General features: G+C 43.7%; 1 protein-coding gene across 6 annotated transcripts in view; it reads left to right on the plus strand.

Annotated features, from left to right (window-relative positions):
* LOC122557942 (potassium voltage-gated channel subfamily KQT member 1) overlaps positions 1-25,295 on the plus strand; it is a 682,968-nt gene that overhangs the window by 595,621 nt on the left and 62,052 nt on the right. The window contains exon 19 of one of the 6 annotated variants that reach the window (XM_043706186.1): positions 23,987-24,252. The exons of the other annotated variants lie outside the window; for them this stretch is intronic. Within the exon in view, the coding sequence (XP_043562121.1) occupies positions 23,987-24,001 (15 nt within the window). The 3' untranslated portion in view covers positions 24,002-24,252. Of the gene's footprint in view, positions 1-23,986; positions 24,253-25,295 lie in introns of those variants that run through there. 6 annotated transcript variants of the gene reach the window in all.

Consider the following 25,295-nt stretch of genomic DNA (forward strand, 5'->3'; position numbering starts at 1 on the left):
TTTGAATGGTGTGATTTCAGTGGGATATGGTTTTAGTGGAATGTGATTTCAGTGGGATATGGTTTCAGTGGAATGTGATTTCAGTGGGGTATGGTTTCAGTGGGATGTGATTTCAGCGAGGTGTGATTTCAGTAGTGGAGTGTAATTTCTGTGGGGTATGGTTTCCATGGAGTGTGATTTCAGTGGGGTATAGTTTCAGTGGGACGTGATTTCAGTGGAGTATAGTTTCAGTGAGATGTGATTTCAGTGGGGTGTGATTCAGTTGTGTACGATTTCAGTTATGGGCTGTGATTCAGTGAGGTTGCTTTCTTGGGCCAGTTAGAAAGGCCACAGAAGATGGAGTGGTGAGAGGGAGGGAATGCTCAGGAGTCTTGGGGAAGAACAGTAGGGAGGTACAGTTCTGGGGCAGGGATAACCATTTGCACTGGGGTGCGTGGGGCCCTCCAGAAGAGGGACTCATCATTACCTCTCCCCGAGGCTATAGCCAAGTCCCAGGGTTCATTTGGCTGTCACCCTGACACAGAGAAAATGCAAGCAGCGATGGGAGAAGACCACTCAATTGATCCCCGTGCAGGCGAGCTGTCCTCCACCTACCCCAGCACAGATACAACCATTTTCCCAACCAGCAGACTGCTCCTCCTGTGAATGGAGGGTGTTGGTAGCTTAAACCTCTAGCCATGAGTTCTGAGGATGGTTCCTCATATAATCAGCTAAAGGTAGAGTGCTATCTCTATGCCTGAAATATGACAGCAGGAATTCAACCATCAACTTCTAGGAGTACCACACCTTCCTCATTCCACAAATAAACCTGGAGGTTAAAATAACTGCTGTTACGTCAGTTAAGAGTTCTACCAAAGAAATGGGAGTTAGTTGAATGTTTGGTGCAAACAGGAGCAAGATCTGAATCAGAGCAAATGGATTGAGCAATCAAATGTCGTGCGAAATCTTCATAAACTGCTTAATCCTATCATACATTACAATAGTGACTGCATCTCCATCAGAGTTTACTGTGCTCTTGTCGTAAAGGCACTCTTTAACAACTGGGGCTTGTTTCTGTAACTGACCATGCACATACAGTACCAGTGCAGCCAGGTCATCCAGAGTCTGTTTATTGGTCTCATACAATTGGGAGAATATTCCTGAAAGGGACTAAAGTCCATGAGGAAATTATGCGTGAACTACGGAAGAACAGCCTTAATGGGCCGAATGACCGCTCCTTGTTCCACACCCGTTGTTTTACATCACTTCTTGCTCATATGGGTCTTTGTTATTGAGAGTCACTGAATAAATATGAATCTGTGTTCTGCCTTCTCATCAACAAATGCTGGCTCCAGCCTTTCTGCACTAATTGGTAAAACCTGTCCCATGTTCATTTCTTCCTTCCGAAATCTTAATTTCCCTGCCCTCAGCACCAACTTGGCACCTGCAGGCCATTTCCTCCTTTTGTTCAGGTGAACTGCAGCAGGCCTGTCGAGGTGGGGGCGGGCTACTTTTTCACTGTATTTTTGCAAAGGAACAGTGAGATTCTTATGGCCTTATCAGCAATTCAGTGCATTGGATGCATAAGATCTGGGTGTCAAGTTTTCCTGCGCCCAGAGTGGTGGTTGTTTGGGATGGAGGTTGGGGGGAGGGGGTGGAAGTAGTGTTTGTTTTGCCAGCTCTCCTCAAAATCTGAATCACTCTACACGTTTCTGCCCCTTATTTTTCCCTTTCCCTAGCCTGATACCACATGTGACAGGGAATGTCTAGGATCAGGAATTACTGATGCAAGTGTCAGAAACTGAGGTTATTGTCGTCTGGGGGAGGTCACATGGTAAAGGAAGTGATGGATGGTCCTATTCAGGACGATTTTGGAAACAATGGAGGCAAATTCTAATTCCATAATAGTTGTGGTGGAATCTGTGAAAACTGAGTTCAGTGACAATACATGAGGCAGATGGATCACGTCGGTTTAGCTGCGATTTTGTTTTTATTTGGTTCAGTTGCAAAACAGTGGAGATTAGTTTTGCTTTCCACTCCAGATTTTCCTTTAAAGTCAGTTCACAAATTCTCCAGCAGCAACAGAAGGATTTGAAGAGGCATTTTCCAAGCCTATTGGGGGGATAAGGGTGTGGTAGCAGGGGTCTCACCCAGCAAGAGCTACTGACTGACCAAAGCACAGCAGGCTAAGCTCAGCAGCGCCACAGAGGAAGTTGTGGCTACTGGCAGAAGAGCACGCTAAGGGCCCCTAGAGTCGCTGAGAACGCACAAAAGAAGGAAGTGATTTGTGGAGCAAGGGTTGGGAGGTTACTCATGTTAGATGTCAAGAGGAGAAACTGGAGGGGTGCAGTGTGGGCAAAGAGATTGCTCCCAGCATGGGGAGGTGTTGGCATAGTGGTAATATCACCAGGCTATTAATCTAAAGATCCAGGTAATATTGTGAGGACTTGCGTACAAATCCCACTATGCTTGCAGATGGTGAAGTCTCAATTCAATAAAAATCTGGAATTAAGAGTCTAATGATGGCTATGAATCCATCTGTTTTAGTTTGGAAAAACCCATCTGGTTCACTAATGCCCTTCAGGGAGGTTGGTTTAGCTCAGATGGCTGGATGGTTGGTTTGTGAAGCAACATGATGCCAACAATGTGGGTTCAAATCCCATCACTGACAGAGGTTGCCATGTAGGACTCTTCTTCTCAACCTCTCCCCTTGCCTGAGGCATGGTGACCCTCAGGATAAATCACCACCAATCGTCTCTCTGATGAGATAGACAGCACTGTGGTCTGGTGGTATGTCATGTTGAGTTTCTGTTTAATATTAACCTTCAGGCCGATCTAGTGGGGGATTCAGTGATGGTAACTTGATTGAATATCAAGGGGAGGTGGCTAGATTGTTTCTTATTAAGGACGCCATGGCACATTGTTGTGTCACAGTGCCATGGTCCCAGGTTCAATTCCACCCTTGGGTTACTGTCTGTGTGGACTTTGCACATTCTTCCTGTGTCTGTGTGGGTTGCCTCCAACAGTCCAAAGATGTGCAGGCTAGGTGGATCAGCCATGATTAATTCAGGATTATGTGGGGATGGTTGGTGTGGACCCCAAGGGCCAAAAGGCCTGCTTCCACACTGTGGGATTCTATGATGAAGGCAACTACCATCCTTACCTAGTCTAGCCTACATGACTCCAGATCCACAGCAATGTGGTTGACTCTTAACACTCATCTAGGCATTTAGGGATGGGCAATAAATGCTGGTCTCACCAACAATGCTCACATTCTTTGAACATTTTCATTAAAAAAAAAACAATATCCAGTCCATCAATCAGGAACTTCACAAGAATTTAATTCTGATGGATTCAGGAAGGCAGTGGCCTTTGGGTATGACACCACCTCGCCTTTATATTGCCCTTCCTGCCTCCAAGTTCACCACTCCCTGTCACAGTAGACAATTCAAATGTCATTTGGAAGATCCTGACATAGGCCAACTGAGGGAGAGATGCCAAGCACTGGGCATGTTGAACTATCAATCGTTGCCAGGCAGGTAGCTTCCAAAGTATTTACCGCAGTATTTGGCATGCTCGGTGGTAGACAAGAATGCGTCAGGTCGTTCAGTCGACATGCTAACTTCCAATTTTGCTGCTAGTCCTGTCTCCTAACCTGCATCCAGAGAAACTTGGCTCCTTCCGTTCTGCACATTTTAATGGAAATCAATCTCAGCCTTGCCCTCCAACCTTCCCACAAATCTCCTCTGTTAGAATTACCATCTTTCGGGTGAGACATTGTGTAGACAGCCCTCTAGCTCTTGCTCAGGTGGATGTGAAAGGTTACTTGTCATTATTCAAGAAAAGTCCTGAAATTTCAGGGAATCATTCACGTGTTCCTGAGTGACCAAGGGGCCCAGCAATTTCCCAACATCAGATATGAAGCTAACTGGTTTTGAATTGTCTGGTCTCCCCCGCTCACCTTTCTTAAATTGCAAATGGAGTGTGCAATTTTCCAACCTAAATGGATGTTTTCAAATTGTGAGAACCTTGGAAGATTGTGGTAGGGCATTTGCAACATCAACCACAATTTCCTTCTGGGATAAAATCCATCTGGCACAGGAATTTTGGCATTATTTTCTTAATTATTTTGCTTCCATTAAATTTGCTGAGGCCTTATTCCTGTTTCAGTAATACTTTTCATGACACATCAGCAAATTGATCTCTTCCTCCATTGTCAATTCCTCACCTTCTTTTCATTATTAACATATGGAGTTTTCAAGGGTTGCACATTGTATATGGCCACCCTCCTGTTATAATTGTTATTTTAGAGCGTTGATATATCTAGGAGCAGGAGTAAGTCATTAACACCTTGAGCCCACTCTACCATTCCACGAGATCATGGCAGATCTCCTGAATGTCATTTTCCTGCATATCCTCCTGTCCCTTGATGCTGATAAAATATGGAGATGTATTGATCTCAATCTTGAACATACTCAACAACTGTCCTCCACAGCTCTCTGGGGCAGAGAATTTCAAAGGTTTGATGCCCTTTAAGTGAAGAAATTCCTCCTCCAGTCCGAAATGGCTTGACCCTTACTTTGGGTCAGTGTCCCCTGGTTCTTGACCCCACAACTAGATCCTTCCTGCACCTACCCTGGTGATACTCTAGACAGTATACACTCAGTTTATTTTATCCTTCCACACAGGATAATCCCTCCAGCCCAGAAGTTGCCCAGTTGAGCCTTTTTTCCATTCCCTCCAATGCAGTATACCTTTCCTCTGGGGTAAGGAGACCAAAATTGCACACAGTATAGCCAAGTTTGGTCTCTCTAAGATTCCATATAATGTGATAAGATATGTTTGCCTCCATATTCAAGCCCTCGTGTAATTGAGGCCAACACAATATCAGAGAGTCATTGAGAGTCATAGAGATTTACAGCACGGAAACACACCCTTCCGTCCAACTCGTCAATACTGACTAGATATCCTAACCTATTCCAATCCCTTTTGCTAGCACTTGGCCCATATCCCTCTAAACCCTTCCTATTCATATACCCATCCAGATGCCTTTTAAATGCTGAACTTGTACCAGCCTCCACCACTTCCTCTGGCAGCTTATTCCATACACACACCACCCTCTGCATGAAAAGTTGCCCCTTAGGTCCCTTTTATATCTTTCCCCTCTCACCGTAAACTTATGCCCTCTAGTTTTTGACTCCCCCCAGCCCAGGGTAAACCCTCTAGTTTTTGACTCCCCCCAGCCCAGGGTAAAAAAACCTTGCCTATTTATCTGATCCATGCGCCTCATGATTTTATAAACCTTTATAAGGTCATACCTCAGCCTCCAACGCTCCAGGAAAAACAGTCCCAGCCTGTTCAGCCTCTCCCTATCACTCAAATCCTTAAACCCTGGCAACATCCTTGTATGTCTTTTCTGAGTTTCACAACATCCTTCTGATAGTAAGGAGGCCAGAATTGCACACAATATTCTAACAGTGGCCTAACCAATATCCTGTACAGCCGCAACATGACCTCCCAATTCCTGTACTCAATACTCTGACCAATAAAGGAAAGCGTACCAAACGCCTTCTTCACTATCCTATCTACCTGCGACTCCACTTTCAAGAAACTATGAACCTGCACTCCAAGGTCTCTTTGTTCAGCAACACTCTCCATTTTGTGTATAAATCCTGATCTGATTTCCTTTCCAAAATGCAGCACCTCACATTTATCTAAATTAAACTCCTCAGCCCATTGGCCCAACTGATCAAGATCCCGTTGTACATTGAGGTAACCTTCTTTGCTGTCCACCACTTGTCCAATTCTGGTGTCATCTGCAAACTTATCAGTCCTCTTAACTACATGTTAACTTTCAGAGACTCCAAGTGCACAAGGATGCTTTGAACCTTCTGACATTCAACACTTCCCAGCTGCTCACCACCAAAGAAATATGCTGTCTTTCTGTTATTTTTTACATACCAAAGTGGATAACCTCACACTTCTCCTAGCTGTATTCCTTTTGCCATGTTTTTTTTCCCACTCTTGTGACAATTTCCAAATCCCCTTGAAGCCTTTTGGAAGCCTCCTCACGACTGAGTCCCATTGAGCAGTGTGCCATCAGCAAATTTGGAAATATAACATGTAATTCTCATATTCAAATAATTTTGAACCATTGTGCATAGCCAAGGCCCAATCACCAATCCTTGTGGTACCCCACTAATCACAGCCTGCAGAGCTGTGAATTATTCCTGCTCCCTGTTTCCTGTCTGTTAACTACTTCTCAATTTCTAATGTAGATTTTGCTATCACTTGCAAATTCCATTTCATATTTCCCCACTTTGTACTTGTTTAGTCATCCATTCTTGTTCATTGTATCTTACCCATTCTGCAGATACTGTGCTTTTTATGTTTTTGTTTCATGTTTGTATGTTTTTGTTTTTATGTCACCTTTATTTTCTTTGTTGTTTGTGACTGTCTTCTTTTTTTAGCAGGTTGAGTTTTCGCTTCTTCGGATTCTGGATTCTGAAACCTGTTCACTTCTTTATTGAACACCCACTGATCATTTTGCCGATTAACAAATTTGTCCACTTGACAACAGAGAGTCTCTGGTTTACCCCATGGAAGTAAGCCATATCTTGACTCAGAATCAAGAATTTACCTCTCTCCCCTCAGTCCCCTGGTATGCTTTTGCACTCTTCTATTGAGTGCCACCTTGTTCTGTAAGACCAGAGGGCAAGCATCAGTGACTGTGTAGCACAATGTTTAAAGGATTTGCCGGATAAATAGCTGGAGGTAGGGAATAGTGAGTCTGAGGCTAGCAACCTTGGGAGCATTATGTGTGTGAATGAGAAACCACCTGGATGTTAGACATGTGTACTGATTGCCAGGGATTGCTGACAAGTGAATGATGGAGGTCTGGGAATTGGGAGAGGTGAGCGGGATGAGTCGAAGATGTCATCTGAAGACAAATTCATTGATCTTGACCACTGACATGATGTCATCGGGCTACAGTCAGATGGTTGAGGTGAGACCCCAGAAAGTAAACTTACTGGCCACCTGCATCCACCCCCTTCAAAGAGCGGGCTTTGAGAAACTCCTGGTACTTATGAATCCATTTCATCTCTTCTCCTCACCACCTCCACCATTAATGCCTCCAGCGTATTACCTGTCACTCGGGAAGGGGTTCTCTGTCCTAATGCCACATTTTCTGTGTCTTAAACTGCAGCAACATTAACCCTCAAGAAGACGAGTAGACCGCCTTTAAGTGCAGGAGGTTAGCTACACCACAACCTCTCAGTGGAACGTTGTTCAGAGCCTTGCTGACTAGATGGAGCTCACAGCATTCAGAAGCAGCCAGCAGTGCAGCAATGCTCTGCCCTACATTACGTTCATGGGGGCCACCCACCCTCCTCAATAGAACCAGAACGTGCAGACCGTGAATCATAACCGCACACTTGAAACCGGGACAAGACCATTTTTAGCGCATTATCTAGCTATTAGTGCAAACCTGCTATGTACAAGTTGGATGCCATGGCTCCTACACTTCAACAAGTGACTACAATTCAAAAGTACTTTGTTGCTGTAAAGTTCAGTGGCGTACCCGTCAGTCATGAAAGGGGCTGTATAAATTGACTTTTCTTGCAAACCTTTCAGCTACACCCTGTTAAACAGGAGTAAATCCTTCAAGCCCTTTGTAGATATTAACTGATACAAAAATGTGCAGATAAAAACATCTTCCACACAGAAGGAAGCAGCTCGGCGTTCAGTCGCAGTGGGCTTCTTTTGGCTCTGTGGTTGTAGCTTCAAGTGAGCTGGAGAGAGCGCACAGTTGGTGCTTGCAGAACTGGCTGTAGAAGGGCCTGGGGTTTGTTCCAGTTTGCACGTGCTCTCCTCCTCTAAAGGTTTTCATGTGCTGGGGGAAGGGAAGCGACTGAATGGGAGATTTTGATCTTAACTGAGATCACTCCCCAGGCTGCTTGTGGTCAGTGCAACATGTACGAACAGTGCTCTTTTTAAACCTGTTCTGCAAATGATCCACGAAATGGGACAGGCCCAACACCTCATTAAAAAACTGAAATTAACCATAAAGTTCATTAAAAAGAATGTGCCCAGCATCATTATTAGTTAAATTAACTCAAAGGCAAAATATTGATTATAATTACTTGTCACGACGGTTATACACAAGGATTAAGAGGTGGTGAGGTAGCACAACAGTTTTAACTAAGTTCTTTGAACAAAGTGGGGCGTTGTGAACCCCATTGAGACAGGGGCATTGGAATTTCAGAATTATGTTCCAAAAAATAGTGAGAAATCTGCATGTGCGCTTAGGAAGCAGCGAAGACAGACAACAAATTTCTACAGAGCTCCTCCTGTTAAAGAAGACATCCTTATAAAAAGGAATAGGAAGGAATGATCAGAATTAGCTCAAGATATCTGCTCAGCCAGGAGATCTGAGTCAGATGTTTATCGGTTAATGCACCCTCTCCAGAGATTTGAACTCGCAATGTTAGACTGATGGAGCGTCAGAAATGTTAAGGGATGCTAAATTGAGGTCCCATTAACTGATCAGGTGAATGTAAATGATCCAACGGAATGATTCAAAGAAATAGAAGGAGTTAAAGCAATGCAACCCGGGGAGCTTTGGTTGAGTGCAGTCAGTATAAAAAAGTCTACAAGTGATCCTACTCCACACCGTAACCTCTTGTACCTTGCTTAACACCACATTCATCCATCTAACAGAATAATGGAGTAGGAAAGGTTTCTCTTTCACGACATTCCTCATGACTTGTGAGGAGCCATTACACAAGTGACCTGTTCTAGCTGTCTATGCAGGCTACTTTTAGTAGGACTCTGTGGCAGGAGGCCAGTCCTACTGTCTGACAGTTGGTACTGTAGACTGTTCCTTCAGATACAGGCAATGTTGCACAGGCTTTCATCAGGGTCTGTTACTGAGTGACCTCTCTGATGTAATGGGTTTCTACAGTGAAACTCAGCAGGTCTAAAAAAAATCGACAACTGTTACCAGTTGTGTTTGTGTGAGGAAGGGGGCTGGGGAGAGGGGGCAGTGTTAGGAAAAAGGTGAGAAAAAACCAAAAATATTTCACGGCATAGTGACAGGGACCAATAAGCACGGCAGATTTTGTCTTACAAACATGTTGGAACTTGTGTTCCATGTTTCACTCCAGACCCACGAGGAGCTAATTAAAAAAATGAAACTGACAGGGAACAATTGAATAAGTTCAGTGAACTCCACACTGACTTGAATGGTGTTGACTTTGTCCATGAAAGGCTGCTCTTAAGAACTCAAGGCCACTTCAGTTTCAACAGTGGCTTGACTAATTGAAGAGTGCCCAGCTTTAAATTCCTCCAGACATTTGTGTGTTTTGTTTTTGAGTGATATTCCTGAGAAACACACTCTATTTTTGGCGGGGTAAGTTTCCCAGCTGGAAATCAGGCACGGGTGTTATTTGTGGGGATGTTTGTTTCATGTAGTGTTTTGACGGAAAGCGTTTTGGCTTCAGACAGGGCCTTGGGACCTACAGCAGCTGTGCCATTGCTCACTAGACGCACAGGCTGCTGGTGTGCATGCCCGAGAGCAGGGGTATGCCAAGGAATTTCAATCTGAGCAAAGTGAAAGAATTCTAAGCAGGCTTCACTGGACCAGAGATTTGGCTGCCGTCAATCTCCAATCCACCGACTCAGCCTGAAAACCTTCTGCAAGACTGCAGTGACTGGCTGTGTTATGGCCATGCCCTTTCATAGCTGAGTGGTCTCTAACACTGATGCAGTGGAATTGGAACAGGACCCTTTCAAAAACAAATGTTCACCATGAGCAGTTTATATAGAAAGCAAGAAAGAAAGAGCTTGCATTTCTGTGACACCCTTCCTGATTTTAGGATACCCAAAGTACTTTACAACCAGTGCGCTATTTTTCAATTCATTCACGGGATGAGGCTGTCACTGGCTGGGCCAGCATTTACTGCCCAGAGGGCAGTTAAGCGTCCACCACATTATCATGGGTTTGTAGTCATGTGTCAGTTCAACCAGGTAGGGATAACAGTTTCCTTCCCTGGCTGAGTTTTCACACCAGTCGACAATGGATTTGTGGTCATCATTAGACTTGTAATTCCATGTCTTTTTTTCTTTTATTCAATTCAAATTCCATTACCTGCTATGGTGGGATTTGAATCCAGGTCCCAGAACATATCCTGGGTCTCTGGATTAACCATCCAGTGACGAGACCAGTAGGCCATCGCCGCCTTCCCCCACCCCACTTTATTTCTCAGATACATATAAAATGGACTCTATGTCCCTTTAATTATAGCAAGTGCCTTTAACACTATTTTTTCTACAGTTGAATTGAATTGAATTTATTGTCACGTGTACCGAGGCACAGTGAAAAGCTTTGTCTTGCGAGCAACACAGGCAGATCACAGAGTTAAATAGCATAGATAAGTAAATAATAGGTAAACAGCGGCAAAAACAAAAACACAGGTATAGGTAAATGTTCTATTAAGTTTAAAGAGTGTAGAACGATTGTAAGACATAGGAAACTTAGATCTGCATGCAGGAGCTTGCAAGGAGTTGACCATATCGGGCGCCATGTTGCAAAGGGGTTTGTTTACTTATAAATAGTCAAACCATGACCATACGTATTTTAGAGCTAATCTGTGCAGGCCAAGATCCCACAAGCAGTAATATAGTAAAGAACAGATAATCTCATTTTGCTGTTTGAAAACACTGATTACTAATTAAATACTAAGGAATCAATGGCATTAAGTCAATCTATATGCATTTTCTCATTGGGACATAAGATAAAACTGATATGTTGTGTTTTCAAGATCTGTGTCATATGCACACCACAAGTGAACTTACACTAAATAAAGCTTTTGTCAACATGGCAAATCCAGTAGTAAATTAATTCACCTCGTGAATCACGGCTACAGAGCATCAGTTCACAATATGAGCTGTTCCTACAAACTAACAAATTTTTCTTGGTTGCACTTCCATCCACACCATCATTCTAATCAGATATTCCATCCCTCAGACTATCCCTTTGCATAAGACCATAAGACATAGGAGCAGAAATTAGGACATTTGGCCCATTGAGTCTGCTCTGCCATTCAATCATGGCTGATACTTCTCTCAACCCCATTCTCCTGCCTTTTCTCCATAATCTTTGATCCATTTAACAATCAAGAACCCATCTATCTCAGTCTTAAATATACTCAATGAGCTGGCCTCCACAGCCTTCGGTGACAACGAATTCCATAGGCTTAAGATGTTTCTCCTTATCTCCATTCCAAAGAGTCTTCCCTCTACTCTAAGGCTGTGCCCTCAGGTCCTAGTCTCTCCCGCTAATGGAAACATCATCCAACATCCACTCCATCCAGGCCTTTCAATATTCTGTAAGTTTCAATTAGATTCCCCCATCCTTCTAAATTCCATCGAGTATAGTCCCAGAGTCTTCAAACGTTCCTCATATGTTCAGCCTTTCATTCCTGGGATAATTCTTGCGAACCTGCTCTGGACCTGCTCCAGGGCCAGTACATCCTTCCTGGGGCTCAAACTTGCTCACAATGCTGTAAAAGTGAATAAGAGGAAGCAAATACCACTCTGTAACTAGAAACCAAAAGGTGCGCTTGAGTTTTGAAGAGTCTAAACCATGGATCTTCCTTAATTTACCCTTCCCCTTTTGTCAGGGACCTCTCTTGTGTCTCTCCATTTCTTGAGGCTGAGAGTAAGGTCAGTGTCTTGCAATAAGACACTGGGAAACCTGAAGGTTGAATTTCAACCCTACCACTGATGCGCAGAGATTGTGCAGTGGGAGTTCAGTACAGGGCAGTGCCATTCTGACCAGAGCTCTTTCCTCAATATAATTTTTACAGCAGTATCACGGCCAGTATTACAGCCTAGGCAGGTCAGTGTCTCATTGGAATGTTAAAAATCACATTACATCATGGCCATGTAATGATAATTGAATTTGAATGCTGGGTCGCAAGGTTATGCACAGCACCAATCTCACACAGGGAAGTTGCTGCAGTGTAGCTTCAGAGCCACAACACTGACATTCTAGTTAATAGAATCAAACAGCACAGAGCTTCTGAAGAAGGGTCACTGCACCTGAAACATTAACTGTGCTTTCTCTACACAGATGCTGCCAGAGCTGCTGAGGTTTTCCAGCAATTTCTGTTTTTGATTCAGATTTCCAGCATCCACAGTTCTTTCAAGTTTATTTTTAGCACAGAACCAGGAGCCAGTCAGTTCATCATGCCAATACCAAGACATTTTAACGAGGTCTCACCACCATGCTCTTTCTTAGAGTCATAGTCATAGAGTCATGCAGCACAGAAACAGACCCTTTGGTCCAATCAGTCCATGCCAAACATAATCCCATAATCTAAACTAGTCCCATCGGCCTCTCCTGGCCCAGAATCCATCCAAACCTTTCCTATTCATGTACTTATGTAAGTGTCTTTCAAACATTGTAATGATGCCCACATCCGCCACTTCCTGAGGAACTTCTTTCCACAAGCGAACGATCTTCAAAACGTTGGCCTCGTATCTTTTTTAAAATCTCTCTCCTCTCATCTTAAAAGTATACACCCAAGTCTTGAACTCCCCCATCCCAGGGAAAAGACCCTTGCTACTCACCTTATTTATGCCCCTCATGATTTTGTAAAACTCTACAAGGCCACCCCTCAACCTTCTACACTCCGGTGAACAAAGTCCCAGTCTATCCATCCTACTTTTATAAATCAAACTCTCCGTTCCTGGAAATAACCTGGTAAATCTTTTCTGAACCCTCTCCAATTTAAAATAAGCCTTCTTGCAACAGGGTGACCAGAACTGGACACAATAGACCAGAAGAGATCTCATCAGTATTCTATACAACCTCATCCTAATGTCCCAACTCCTGCATTTAAAGGTCTGTGCAATGAAGGCAAGTGTGCTAAATGCCTTCTTAACCACCCTATCTACCTATAATGTACCTGAATCCTTAGGTCTCTCTGTTCTACAACACCGTCCAGGGAGCCTTACCATTAATTGTATAAGTGCCGTCCCTGTTTGTTTTACCAAAATACAATATTTTGCATTTATCCAAATTAATCTCCATTTGCCAATCCTCAAGCCATTTCCAATTTTTGTAATCTTATATAACTTTCTTCACTGTCCACTACATCACCAATTTTGGTGTTATCCATAAACTTACTAACCATGCATCCTATATTCTCATCCAAATCGTTCATATAAATGACAAACAACAGTGCACCCAGTACTGATCTTTAAAGACTCCTGATGATTGAAGAAGAGGATTAGCCGTATACTTTCAAGATTAGAGTGGTGCTGGGAAAGCACAGTAGGTCAGGCAACATCCGAGTAGCAGGAAAATCGATGTTTCGGGCAGGAGTCCTTCATCAAGAATGACAGTCATTCCTGATGAAGGGCTTTTGCTTGAAATGTCAATTTTCCTGCTTCTCGAATACTGCCTGACCTGCTGTGCCTTTCCAGCACCACTTTAATCTTGACTCTAATCTCCAGCATCTGCAGTCCTCACTTTCACTTAGCCATATACTCTACCTGGAGTAGCCCAGATGTGATTTTTTTGGGCCTCCTCTCCATAATCTTGTGGTGCCTTCGTAGAGTTGTGACTTCATCGAAATCCTTTCTTCCTGGCATGTCTCAGTTCCTTTCTTCTCTATCGCTTGTCACTATACTTCTAATGGCTGCTTTGCTGGTAGGCCTCTCTCATTCATACACATTTTAATTCTCATTCTTTGCCCACAGCCTTTTAACTTCTCTCTCACTTTTGAAAGCTATTTATCTGTCAATCCTTTCTTGTCTTCTGTGTCTGTATCTCTCCCCTCACCAGATGGACAAAAACAGGCCATTCCATAGCAAGTACACCTCACACAAACCTCTTCCTATTTTACTTCATCTCCGCCAGCAGCACATTCTTCTATTGCTTTCTGCTTCATGTGTTTAACTGGCTTTCCCTTAAATGCCAATCACCTCGACTGCTCCTTCTGGTAATGACTTTACCATTCTTACTAATTTAAATGCAAAAAGACCCTTCTGATGTCCTAATTGGATTGATATGATTCTGTTGTGTGGACAAGCTTTAACTTTGGTCTTGTACAGAACTGGAAATATTTTCTTGGCAACTACACTGACAAATTTGCTTATTATCTTAAGGGCCTGTCATATGTCATCCTTGTTATCGAAGGAAAAGCAGCTAATCTTTTTCAGATTTTCCTGATAAGTATACCTCTCAATTGTTGTCTCATTCTTATGATTTTCTTTTACCCTAACCAATGTCTCCACATTCATTTTGTAACATAGAGACCAGAACGGTGGCACAGTGGTTAGCACTGCTGCCTCACAGCGCCAGAGACCCGGGTTCAATTCCCGACTCAGGCGACTGACTGTGTGGAGTTTGCACATTCTCCCTGTGTCTGCGTGGGTTTCCTCCGGGTGCTCCGGTTTCCTCCCACAGTCCAAAGATGTGCACGTCAGATGAATTGACCATGCTAAATTGCCCGTAGTGGTAGGTAAAGGGGTAAATGTACGGGAATGGGTGGGTTACGCTTTGGCGGGTCGGTGTGGACTTGTTGGGCCGAAGGGCCTGTTTCCACACTGTAAGTAATCTAATGTAAGTAATGTAATCTAACAGAGTCCACTACTCCAAGTACAATCTAATTAAAATCAATTAGGAATATGAAATAACTTATTTTCAGTTCTACACAACTTGAAGTGGATGCCAGGCTTGTTTTATTTTTTTTTATAAACTGCCTTTGAAATCCTTTCTAACTATTTTTAGTGATCTTTATCTCTACATTTCTTAGTTCCTCTCAGACCTGCTAAGACATTAATAGCTAATGTTTTATAGTTACATTAAGAACCAGTTTGAGTTACTCAGTTAGAACAGTGAAGTTCTTTGATAATTGTTAGCAGTCAAATACACTTGTTTGACTGACACCTATTCTCTGAAACATTCTGCAAATGAAACAAAAATATGTTCAAGCCTTGCATCTTTTTTCAGTTAGAGTCAGGGGGTCTGAGGGATGTACATTAGAGAAACAGACCCTTCAGTCCAACTCATCCATGCCGCCCAGATATCCTAACCTGATCGAGTCCCATTTGACAGCATTTGACCCATATCCCTCTAAGTCCTTTCTATTCATATACCCATCCAGATGCCTTTTAAATGTTGCAATTGTACCAGCCTCCATCACTTCCTCTGGCAGCTCATTCCATACACGCACTACTCTCTGTATGAAAAAGTTATCCCTTAGGTCCTTTTTAAATTTTACCCCTCTCACCATAAACCTATGCTCTCTAGTTCTAGACTCCCCCACCCCTGGGAAAAGACCTTGGCTATTTATCCTATCCATGCTCCTCATGATTTTATAACCCCTATAAGGTCACCCCTTGGCCTCTGACAATCCAGGGAAAACAGCCTCAGCCTATTTAGCCTCTCCCTCAGTTAGGAACTTGTGGAGCCTATAGTTTTACCATTGTTGTTTTTATTGCAACACCTCAGCCAGTCCGAGTTGACTTTCCAACCAATCAGCATCTTTTTCTCATCTACTTTTAAAAAGGTGTGATGGTTTTAAAATGTTTGCATTTGTCCTGATGAGGGCAAGGTGACAGGTTTCAGGAAATGACTTTCTTTTCAGCAATATTTAAGGGTGAAAATTTGTGTGGTAAACTCACTATCCAGCGCTTTATGAGGCTGGTGTAGATATGGAGATTAGCATAGATTCTGTGCATGTTATGTAAATATTCCTGTGTGTTAAACACTAATTAATTTTAGTAGTTACCCAGCTAAAAATCAAAGAGGGAAAGACTGGCTCTCAAAATATGTTTCTATATCACATTCAACCCTGATTTGGGTTCCAAAGGGCATTGAAATTTTTCAGGAACATTTCCGATACTTTGCCCTTATGATTAAAAGCTTAAAAGACCTGGCATGCAGCACAAGACCCTCTGATTTCTTGTTTAGTGGCAACAGTAAATGCAGCGATGGACACAGCTACAGCTGGCAGAAGATGATCCATTATGGTGGGCACCATGGTTTATTCATCGAGTTGCTCACTTTGACCATGTCAGGCAGAACAATATTGAATTTTGCACAAACACGACAGAAAGATTGGAGCTAGCTGTATGTCCAATAGTCTTGTTCAATGGACTGGGCCCTCAAAGTGACCATCAAATTATGCTGTAACAGACTTACTAATCAACCCAGTCATTTGGCTCTGTTGCTCTGCCCAAGCGCCTATGCAATTTTGCCTGTTGATTTGCCATGTTAAGACCCTCGCTTGCAAAACATGATTTGGATTGAGCGACATTTGAGTTCTATGATCCACTAACCAGATTAAAGAGTTAAGATTTGTCCATAACATTTGAACCAAAACCTGCAACCCATTCTAAAAGATAAAAGAATTAACAGCAATCTATGTTTGTTCAATATATCATTTCAGCTGCATGACACTGTAATCTTTTGCTATAAATTCTGTGTCTTATGATCCTATTCCACAGCTACCTAATGAAGGAGCAGCACTCCAAAAGCTAGTACTTCCAAGTAAACCTGTTGAACTATAACTCGGTATTGTATGACTTTTAACCTTGTCCACCCCAGTCCAACACCGGCTCCTCCACATCACTGTTTTGAGTGGCATTGTGGAGAATTTGTGCCAATTCGCCAGGGTAATACCAAAGCGAATGAAACGCCCCAAACCACTTCACAGGGACATTATGAAACAAAATAAGGCACCAAGTCACAAAAAGCGATGTTAAGCCAGATGATAAAATGTTCGGTCTGTGTTTTAAGGAGTGTTTTATTGCAAGAAAACAAGATAGAGCAGCGGTAGGAATAATTCCAGCCCTTGGTGCCTCAGCAGCTAAAAGCATGGCCACTGATGTTGAGCAAGTCAAGTTGGAAATGCTCAAGAGGCCGTGGTTGTGGGAAAGGAGAAGATTTCAGAAATAGGAAGGGGTGACAACAATTGGCAAAGTCATAGAGGGATTGGAAAAGAAGGGTGAGAGTTTAAATGCAGAGTCTGTTTCACTGGGAGTCAGTATACTTCAGCAAATACATACAAATGGAAGCGTCCTAAGAACACACGCAATTTCTTTACTTGTGGGATTATTTTTTCCCCTGGCTGTTCCCAATGCTAATCTGGTGTTCAATCGTCAATTCCTGGATATTTTAGGCCAACTTTGGAGGATTCGCAATTACCTTTCCCCCCCCACTTCCCACTTCCCTTTCTTCCTGTAATAATGAACTGGATGTTATTTCTTTCTGCCAAACATGGAACTGCTTTTAATCATCTGCCTGGTATGACAGGATTGAGAATGCTGAGTAAGCACTCTTTTCCCGCATTGTGAGTCTGTTGTAAAAGAGTGGAATCTGACATACTTGGGGACCTTGCGTGGAAGTAAAATCTATCAGTCATCACTGAGCCAACAAGTCTGCTCGTGCCCTATCAACACTCCCTGATATTGGCTTCTGGAGTAGACATTCTAAACACAGACGGCACTCACTGTTACTGCACTATGTGGTTACAGCTGTCACATTGACAGTAGCTCTTAGTTTAAATGCTGAACTCGGCTGTTGCACTGCACACTGGATAAAGCAAACCAAGCATAAGCTGATTTTCCTGCACACTTCTTGTGCTGTATACCCTTCTCTGAGACTGGTCTTTATTTATTATAGACGTTTGCAGGATCTTGCATGCCTGTCCTAGCAGCTGCCTATAATGCCAAGTCTTCAGCTGCCTAGTCCCTGAGCTTTGCTACTCCTTCCCTAACACTCTTCGTCTCTTTCCTCTCTCAATACATTACTTAAAACCAATTTATTTGGCTAGCATTTTGATTTGATTTATTATTGTCGCCTGTACTGAGATACAGTGAAGTTGTGCTTTCCAGACAAATCATACCTTACATAAATACATCAGGGTAATAGAACAGAATGCAGAATATGGCGTTCCAGCTATAGAGAAGGTGCAGAGAAAGATCAACTCTAATGTCCAAAAGTCTGATAACAACATGGAATAAGCTGTCCTTTAATCTGTTGGTACATGTTTTCAAACTTTTGTTTCTTCTGCCCAATGGAAGCAGGTGGAAGAGAGTATAACCGGGGTGGGAGGGGTCTGTGGTTATGTTGGCTGGTCTTAAGGCAGCGGGAAGTGTACAAGGAAGTGTAGCTATTTTTCTGGAACCAGGAGTTGTAGTTGTATAGCCATGCCCAGCTAGGATTACCTCCCCTGTTGATCCAGCTGAGATTGGCTGAGAGCTCATGGCCTGGCTACGATTGGCTGAGTGCCTTTGGCCAGCTGCGATTGGCTGAGTGCTTTTGGCCTGGCTGTGATTGGCTGAGTGCTGTTGGCCCAGCTGTGATTGGCTGAGTGCTTTTGGCCGGCTACGATTGGCTGAGTGCCCTTGGCTAGTTGCAATTGTCTCAGTCCTTTTGGCCCAGCTGTGATTGGCTATCATCTTGACCCTGTTACTATATCCTCTTTGCCTAACAGCTAATGACTAAAACGTCTTGGCTGAGCTGCCATTAGCTTCATCTTCCAGCAGAACTACTATCGACTGAGCCTCCCAGTCCACACAACTGGCAGCTCCATAACCACCTCCTGTTATATTTACCTCCTGTCCCAGGATATGGTTTCCTGGCACAATTACTGTAAGCTCTGTCTCCCTGCCCAGCTGTTGTTTGATCCTGTTTCTGAGGATACACTGGCACACCTGACCTTCTACCTGGCCCTTGGAAATGAAGTGAGCAAAGTAATCTTGAATGGCTGAGAATTAACATTCTGCTTCACTGACTGCAAACCACATACATGTTCACAAAACAAAGCATTGCAAATGCTCAACATATAGTGCAGATGTAAGGAGGCACAGCAGGTTAACAGGCCTGTTTCAGATTCCTCGGCACCCTGACATTGAATAGCATGATTCTGGTCATGGATAATACTCAAAATGTTATCGATGCTTTTTCCTTATACAAACTCCGATGGTATTAGGTATTTCCTGTACCTAATTGCGAAGAATTAAAATGTTTTGAAAGGTTTGTTATTGTAGTGTTGACAGGGAAGCTAGACAGTACATGAGGTGGTTATTGGGTGAGCTGAAATAAAGTGAGTCAAGTCATGGTGTGCAGCACTAACACTGGCACAGATTTGATAAGTCTTTTGAAGGGCTGTCAATTCTGTAGGATATCTGGGTCTGCAAAAGGCTTGATGGCTGGATTTAAATGTGTCTGCCATGATCAGAGGGAAGCTGCCAGGTTAGTTGATTGCATTAATCCTCTCCAGTGGCAGGCCTATTAGAGCTGAATAAAATAGGAGAGGACTGAGGCAGGCGGCTGGGGAGATACAGAGTAGCCTGCAATGCACATTTATATGAGGAATTATTCTGACACCATGAATGATAAGAGCAACTGATGCGTTGGAGGTTTGCAGGTTCCTCTCAAAATCACATACAACCCTGACACAGGGACTGTATCACTCTTTCTTCACTGAGCCTGGGTCAAAATCTTGGAAGTCAATTCACCGTGGAGTGGCACGGTGGCTCAGTGGTTAGCACTGCTGCCTCACAGCACCTGGGTCCCACGTTTCAATTCAGCCTCGAGCGACTGTCTGTGTGGAGTGTGCATGTTCTCCCTGTGTCTGCATGGGTTTCCTCCGGGTGCTCCGGTTTCCTCCCACAGTCCAAAGATGTGCAGGTCAGGTGAATTAGCCGAGCTAAATTTCCCATAGTTTCAGGTACATTAGTCAGAGGGAAATGGGTCTGGGTGGGTTACTCTTCGGAGGGTCGGTGTGGACTTGTTGGGCCGAAGGGCCTGTTTCCACACTGTAGGGAATCTAATCTAATCAATTCAATTCAGTCTCTTCTTAAAAGCATTGTGTATGTACCAACATCAGTAAGCAAAGAAGGTGGCTCACTACACCCTTGTGGAGGGCAGTGCATAACAATAATCTCACATTTCACAAACATAGTAAAACCTCACTTTAAGCAGGGGCACCGTTAGTATTTATTGCCCATCCCCGGGTAACTCCTTTGAGAAGTCAGGAAGTGAGTCACAGAATTCTCAGCCACAGTATGTAGGTGGCTGGGCCAGCTCAGTTGCTAGGCAGTGATAACCTCCAGGATGTTGATAGTGGGGGGACTTCAGCAATGGTCACACCACTGAAGGTCAAGGGGTGACAGATAGATTCTCTCTCTTGTCAGAGATGATGTGGATGTGCTGATGTTGGAACGGGATGGATAAAGTTAAAAGTCCTGTTGGATGATCATACCATTTATGTGGAACAAATGTTACATGACATTTATCTGCACAGGCCCATATGATGAACATGAACTGCTTCATTATGTGCGAACAGTGCTGAACATTATGTAATAATCAGTGACCATCTCCACTTCCAACAGTTTACTTGATAAAGCAGCTGAAGATGGTTGGGTCTGAAATATTATCCTGAAGAACTCTTACAGTGATGTCCTACTGTGAGATGTTTGACCTCCAACAACCACAGCCATCTTTCTTTGTGCTAAGTATCATTTCCAACCAGCAGAGAGTTTTGCCACTGATTCCCATTGACTCTTGTTTAGCTGGAGCTCCACAAATGCTGCAGCCTATCAAATGCAGCGTTGACATCAAGGACAGCCGCTCTCGTTTCCTCTCTTGAATTCAGTTCTTTTGTCCATAGTTGGATCAGGACTCTAACAAGATCAGGAACTAAGTGAGCCTGGCAAAACCCAAACTGCGCATGAGTGAGCAAGTTATTATTAAGCAAGAGTCACTCGTTGGAGTGATGACAATACTTTCCATCACTTGGCTGGTTGGAGTAGACTGATGGGATTATAATTGGGTGGGTTGGATTTGTACAGCTTTTTGTGTGCAAGAAATACCTGAATAATTTTCCACGTTATTGGGGAGATACTAACGTTGAGGTTGCACTAGAACAGCTTGACAAGTTCTGGAACACACATCTTGTCTTCAGTATTGCAAAAAACATATTGTGAGGGCCCAAACTCTTCGCAGTATCCAGCGCCTTCAACCAGTTCTTCATATCATGTGGAGTGAATCGAATTGGTTGAAGACTGGCATCTGTTTATGCTGGGGAGCACTGGAGGAGGCTGAAATGGAACGTCAACATCAATCTTCTGGCTGAAGATTGTTGCAAATTCTGGGGGGGCTGAAGATATTTGTGAGTCAGTTGAACCGAAGGGTCTGTTTCCATGCTGTACATCTCTATGACTCTATGACACTAAGTCTGAAGCGCTCAGACATGATCCATTGATAATGGGATTTCTTAGGTCTGTCTGTCACTAACTGCTGAGTATACAAGTAGTCCTGTGTTGTAGCTTCACCAGGTTGACACCTCATCTTTAGGTCTACCTCGTGCTGTTCCTGGCATGCCCTCCTGCACTCTTCATTAGTCCATTGGGAGGAATTCAGTTATCCACTGGAGCCCTAACCATTAGGTACAAGGAATCCAGATAGCCTTCCCTTCTTTTTGTCTTTCTTGAGAAACTCTTCACGCACGCAGGTAGACATATGCGGGAGAGGGAAAACCAGCACCACAAAATAAACCTGCATTTATTTAGCACCTTCTGATGCAGTAAAATGCCCTGAGGAATTTCCCAAGAGCTTTATAAAGTAATTTAACACTGAACCAAGAATGAATAGAGAGGTGTTGGGAGACACATCAGATGGCTGAAGATGCAACTCCAACAGTGGGACAGTTAAAGTGGGGAATGGTGTGATGCTTTCCCAGGTATCATTGGTCTGAATTTTTATCAGAATTGATTCTGATGTCCCCCTCATCCCATCCCTCCTTGCTGTAGTTACAGGTCTGTCCTTCCGCCTCACATTCTGCCTACTGAATCCCACCTCCCAACTCTACAAATTAAATACAGGGGACACTAGATAACCAGCCAACTTAGTGCTTCATTCTCACTTGCCTAGTTCATATCACTCCTTGGAATTAGTAGCCAATTTTTTTCACAGTGTGGTTGGAGAGAGTTGACGGGGTAAAACGTGTTAACCCTTTCTTGTGTTATGTGGCCGTGACCTTCCCTTAACCCCTATATCTCACTCTACCCGTATCAGAATGCCCAGCCATGTTTATTTTATTTCTATGCAAAGCAACTTGCCAGAATTCAGTGAGCAGCTGGCGTGATGGTATTGGCATGCGCAGGACATGTGCAAAGTAGGATGTGGTTTTAGCAGATCAAGAACACACAGTCCTCCCCTTCAAACAGGAAGCTGCACAATGTTCTTTCGTTGTGACTGCGGCGAGAGAAAAAAATAAGCTCCCGTCGCTTAGATCACGTAACCAAGCATTTGAAAGAGACAAGAAAGGTTTGTTTGTGCTGGGGTCTGATAACACTGCGGGATGCCAGGGACAGAGAGAGAGAGAGAGAAGTAAAACCCTCAAAATGCACTACCCAGTCAAAATGCATCTCCACCAATCTTGTATGTGAATAAATACCAAGTGGTTGAGGGAGGAAGTGAAGGAGTATTTTAGACATTGAAGTATAGCCATTTCAGCACTGTTCATAGGCATGTTACAGCTTTCATCTAGTGAGTTTTCTCCACATCTGATATATATTTGCCAATTTCGTTGATAAATTGATTCTTCGCTTTGGGCAAGACAAATCCTCAGTCTTTCTCCTTCCCACTCCTGTCAGCCAGCCAACTCTCTCCAGCCTCGACCAGACTGAGACTGATCTCCTCCCTTGTCCTGATGCACCTGCTCGCTGCTCACCCACTCACCGCCTTCACCCACAAAACCTTTGCTGTAAGCAGTGGCCCAGGACAGGGGTAGTGAGAAGGGAGAAGCCAGCAAGAGGAGCTACTGTTGGGAGAGTGGGGAGTGGAAGCAGGCGATGGGAGCAAGGCTCTGATTGTGGAGCAGGCCATTCCAAAGTGGTAAAAACAAGGACTGCAGATGCTGGAAACCAGAGTCTAAACTAGAGTGGTGCTGGAAAAGCACAGCAGGTCACGCAGCATCCAAGGAGCAGGAAAATCAACTTTTGCCCGATTTTCCTGCTCCTCGGATGCTGCCTGACCTGCTGTGCTTTTCCAGCACCACCCCACGCTCCGAAGTGGTGCCAGTCAGGTCACTTGTGCTCTGTTGACTCCAATGCAAAGCAGTTGTGAAATGGAAATCCTGCAGTGCATCATTGTGCCCATGAATATGCTTGAATTTCAACCCCTCCCCACACCAAAATATTAGTTACTCCAGGGGGTTCTTCCACCTCTCATTCCTCCTACACCACTGTATCCCATTTCCCAACTCTACAAGCTAGAAAGAGGAAAACACCATTCGCAGCAAATCCAGGACTGGCCAGGTTTGTGCTTCATTAGCATACGTCCAGTTTGTAGGGAATCGAAAAGACGATTTTGGTATTGTCGGATTGGAGAGGGTTAAAGGGGTAAAACTTGTTAACCCCTTTTTGTGTCGTGGGACAGTGACCTTCCCTCAACCTCCCCCTTCACACTCTGCTCATATAAAGATGCCTAACTGTGTATATTATTTCATTACTTACTGTACACACATATGTATAAGTCAACCCCCTATTATTTTCTAAAATAGTTGAGCCGAGAAAAATGGACTTTTACACAAGTAAAAAGGATAACTGTTCTGAGTTGTGCAGCGTGCCCTCTTTTATTTGGAAAGGCTTGGTTTAGCCTGCTTTTGTTCAAGAAGCGCAATAATCGATAAAATCTTGCATTTACGTAGATCTTTGTGCATTGAAAAATGTTCCAAAATGTCCCATTGAGACGCTAAAACAAAAACCGTGCACTTTTAATCAACTTGTATCTTTAATTAAAGGGACATGGTTCATTGTAGAAAAGCTTTAGCGGGTTTCGTCTTTTCCCTGAATTTGCAAACAATCTGGTGTAATTTGCATAATGTCAATGCATGAGAGCGCAGGGTGTAACATGATGCCATAATGACACTGTAATTATGCAAATTAATTCATTAGATGGTTTTGTTTGCAAACATAGAAAGAAGTTTGCTAAGCCCTTTCCCATGAAGACAATGGCCCTTTAAAGACTTCTCCAGTGCCCCCACCAGAGAGCGGGGTACCAGCTTCACCTGAACAAGTAAACTCTGGTCTGAATGGCTTGGCCACTGGGTGGGGGAAACGCAAGGATCTGCTGCTGTTTTTGTACTACAATGTCAATAATAATTCCAGCTGTATGTAAAAGCTCAGACAAGCTGAACTGGGCATTTTGGAAATGTGTTTTCCTGGCATGTAATTAAACTATTAAAAGCCTCACAAATATATAGTCAGCAGATTACTGTTTACATTCAAACTATTCTGGTCTTTCAGATTTGCCCATTGGATGCAATGGTTTGTATTGTTTGCAGTAAATAGTTTGTATACTGGCTGACTGACAGTGCAGACGCTGTGAAAGGGCCTGTATGCCGTTACTGTCAGGGCTGCACAGAGCACATAATGTTCCATCTCTACGGCATCTCTCGTCTGCTTCCTGTGTTTACATGGCTTTAGAGCATGAGTGAGTGAACTGAAGAGAATCATATTCAGGTGGGGCATTTTCAATTGAGTGGCAAAGAGCAAAAAGCAGTCTTCAGTCTCAGGAATATTAGAGTTCACAGCATGTACACTCTCACAATCATGCAGACACACACACAATCTCTCACAATGCCATACTCACGCAATCCTGCACACACACACACCATGTCTCTCACACACACAATGTCTCTCACACCCACAATCTCTCACACACACACCCGCTCCCACTCTTACACACTCTGCCACTTGCACACACACATTCTCTCTCATTCTCACCCACTCTGCCACTCACACACACACACTCACACTCGGCCACTCTCTCTCTCACACACACACACTCACACACTCTCACACACTCTCCCACTTTCACACACAAACACTTCTGCCATTCTCACACACTAGGAGAAAGTGAGGACTGCAGATGCTGGAGTACCAGAGTTGAAAAATGTGATGCTGGGAAAACACAGCAGGCCAGGCAGCATCCGAGGAGCAAGAGAATTGACGTTTCAGGCATAAGCCCTTCTTCAGGAATGAGGCTGGTGTGCCCAGCGGGCTGAGATAAAATGTAGGGGGGAGGGAATTTGGGGGAGGGGCGCTGGGAACACGATAGGTGGAAGGAGGGTGAGGGTGATAGGCCGGAGGGGGGGTGGGGTTGGATGATCTACGGCCCTTAATAAACCCCATCTGATCCTCCTTTATGATATGTGGCAGTACCCTTTCTAGTCTCAATGCTAACGTTTTAGAAAGGATTTTAAAATCTACATTTAGCAAGGGTA

The sequence above is a fragment of the Chiloscyllium plagiosum genome, chromosome 16 (assembly GCF_004010195.1).
Source record: "Chiloscyllium plagiosum isolate BGI_BamShark_2017 chromosome 16, ASM401019v2, whole genome shotgun sequence".
Classification (NCBI taxonomy): domain Eukaryota; kingdom Metazoa; phylum Chordata; class Chondrichthyes; order Orectolobiformes; family Hemiscylliidae; genus Chiloscyllium; species Chiloscyllium plagiosum.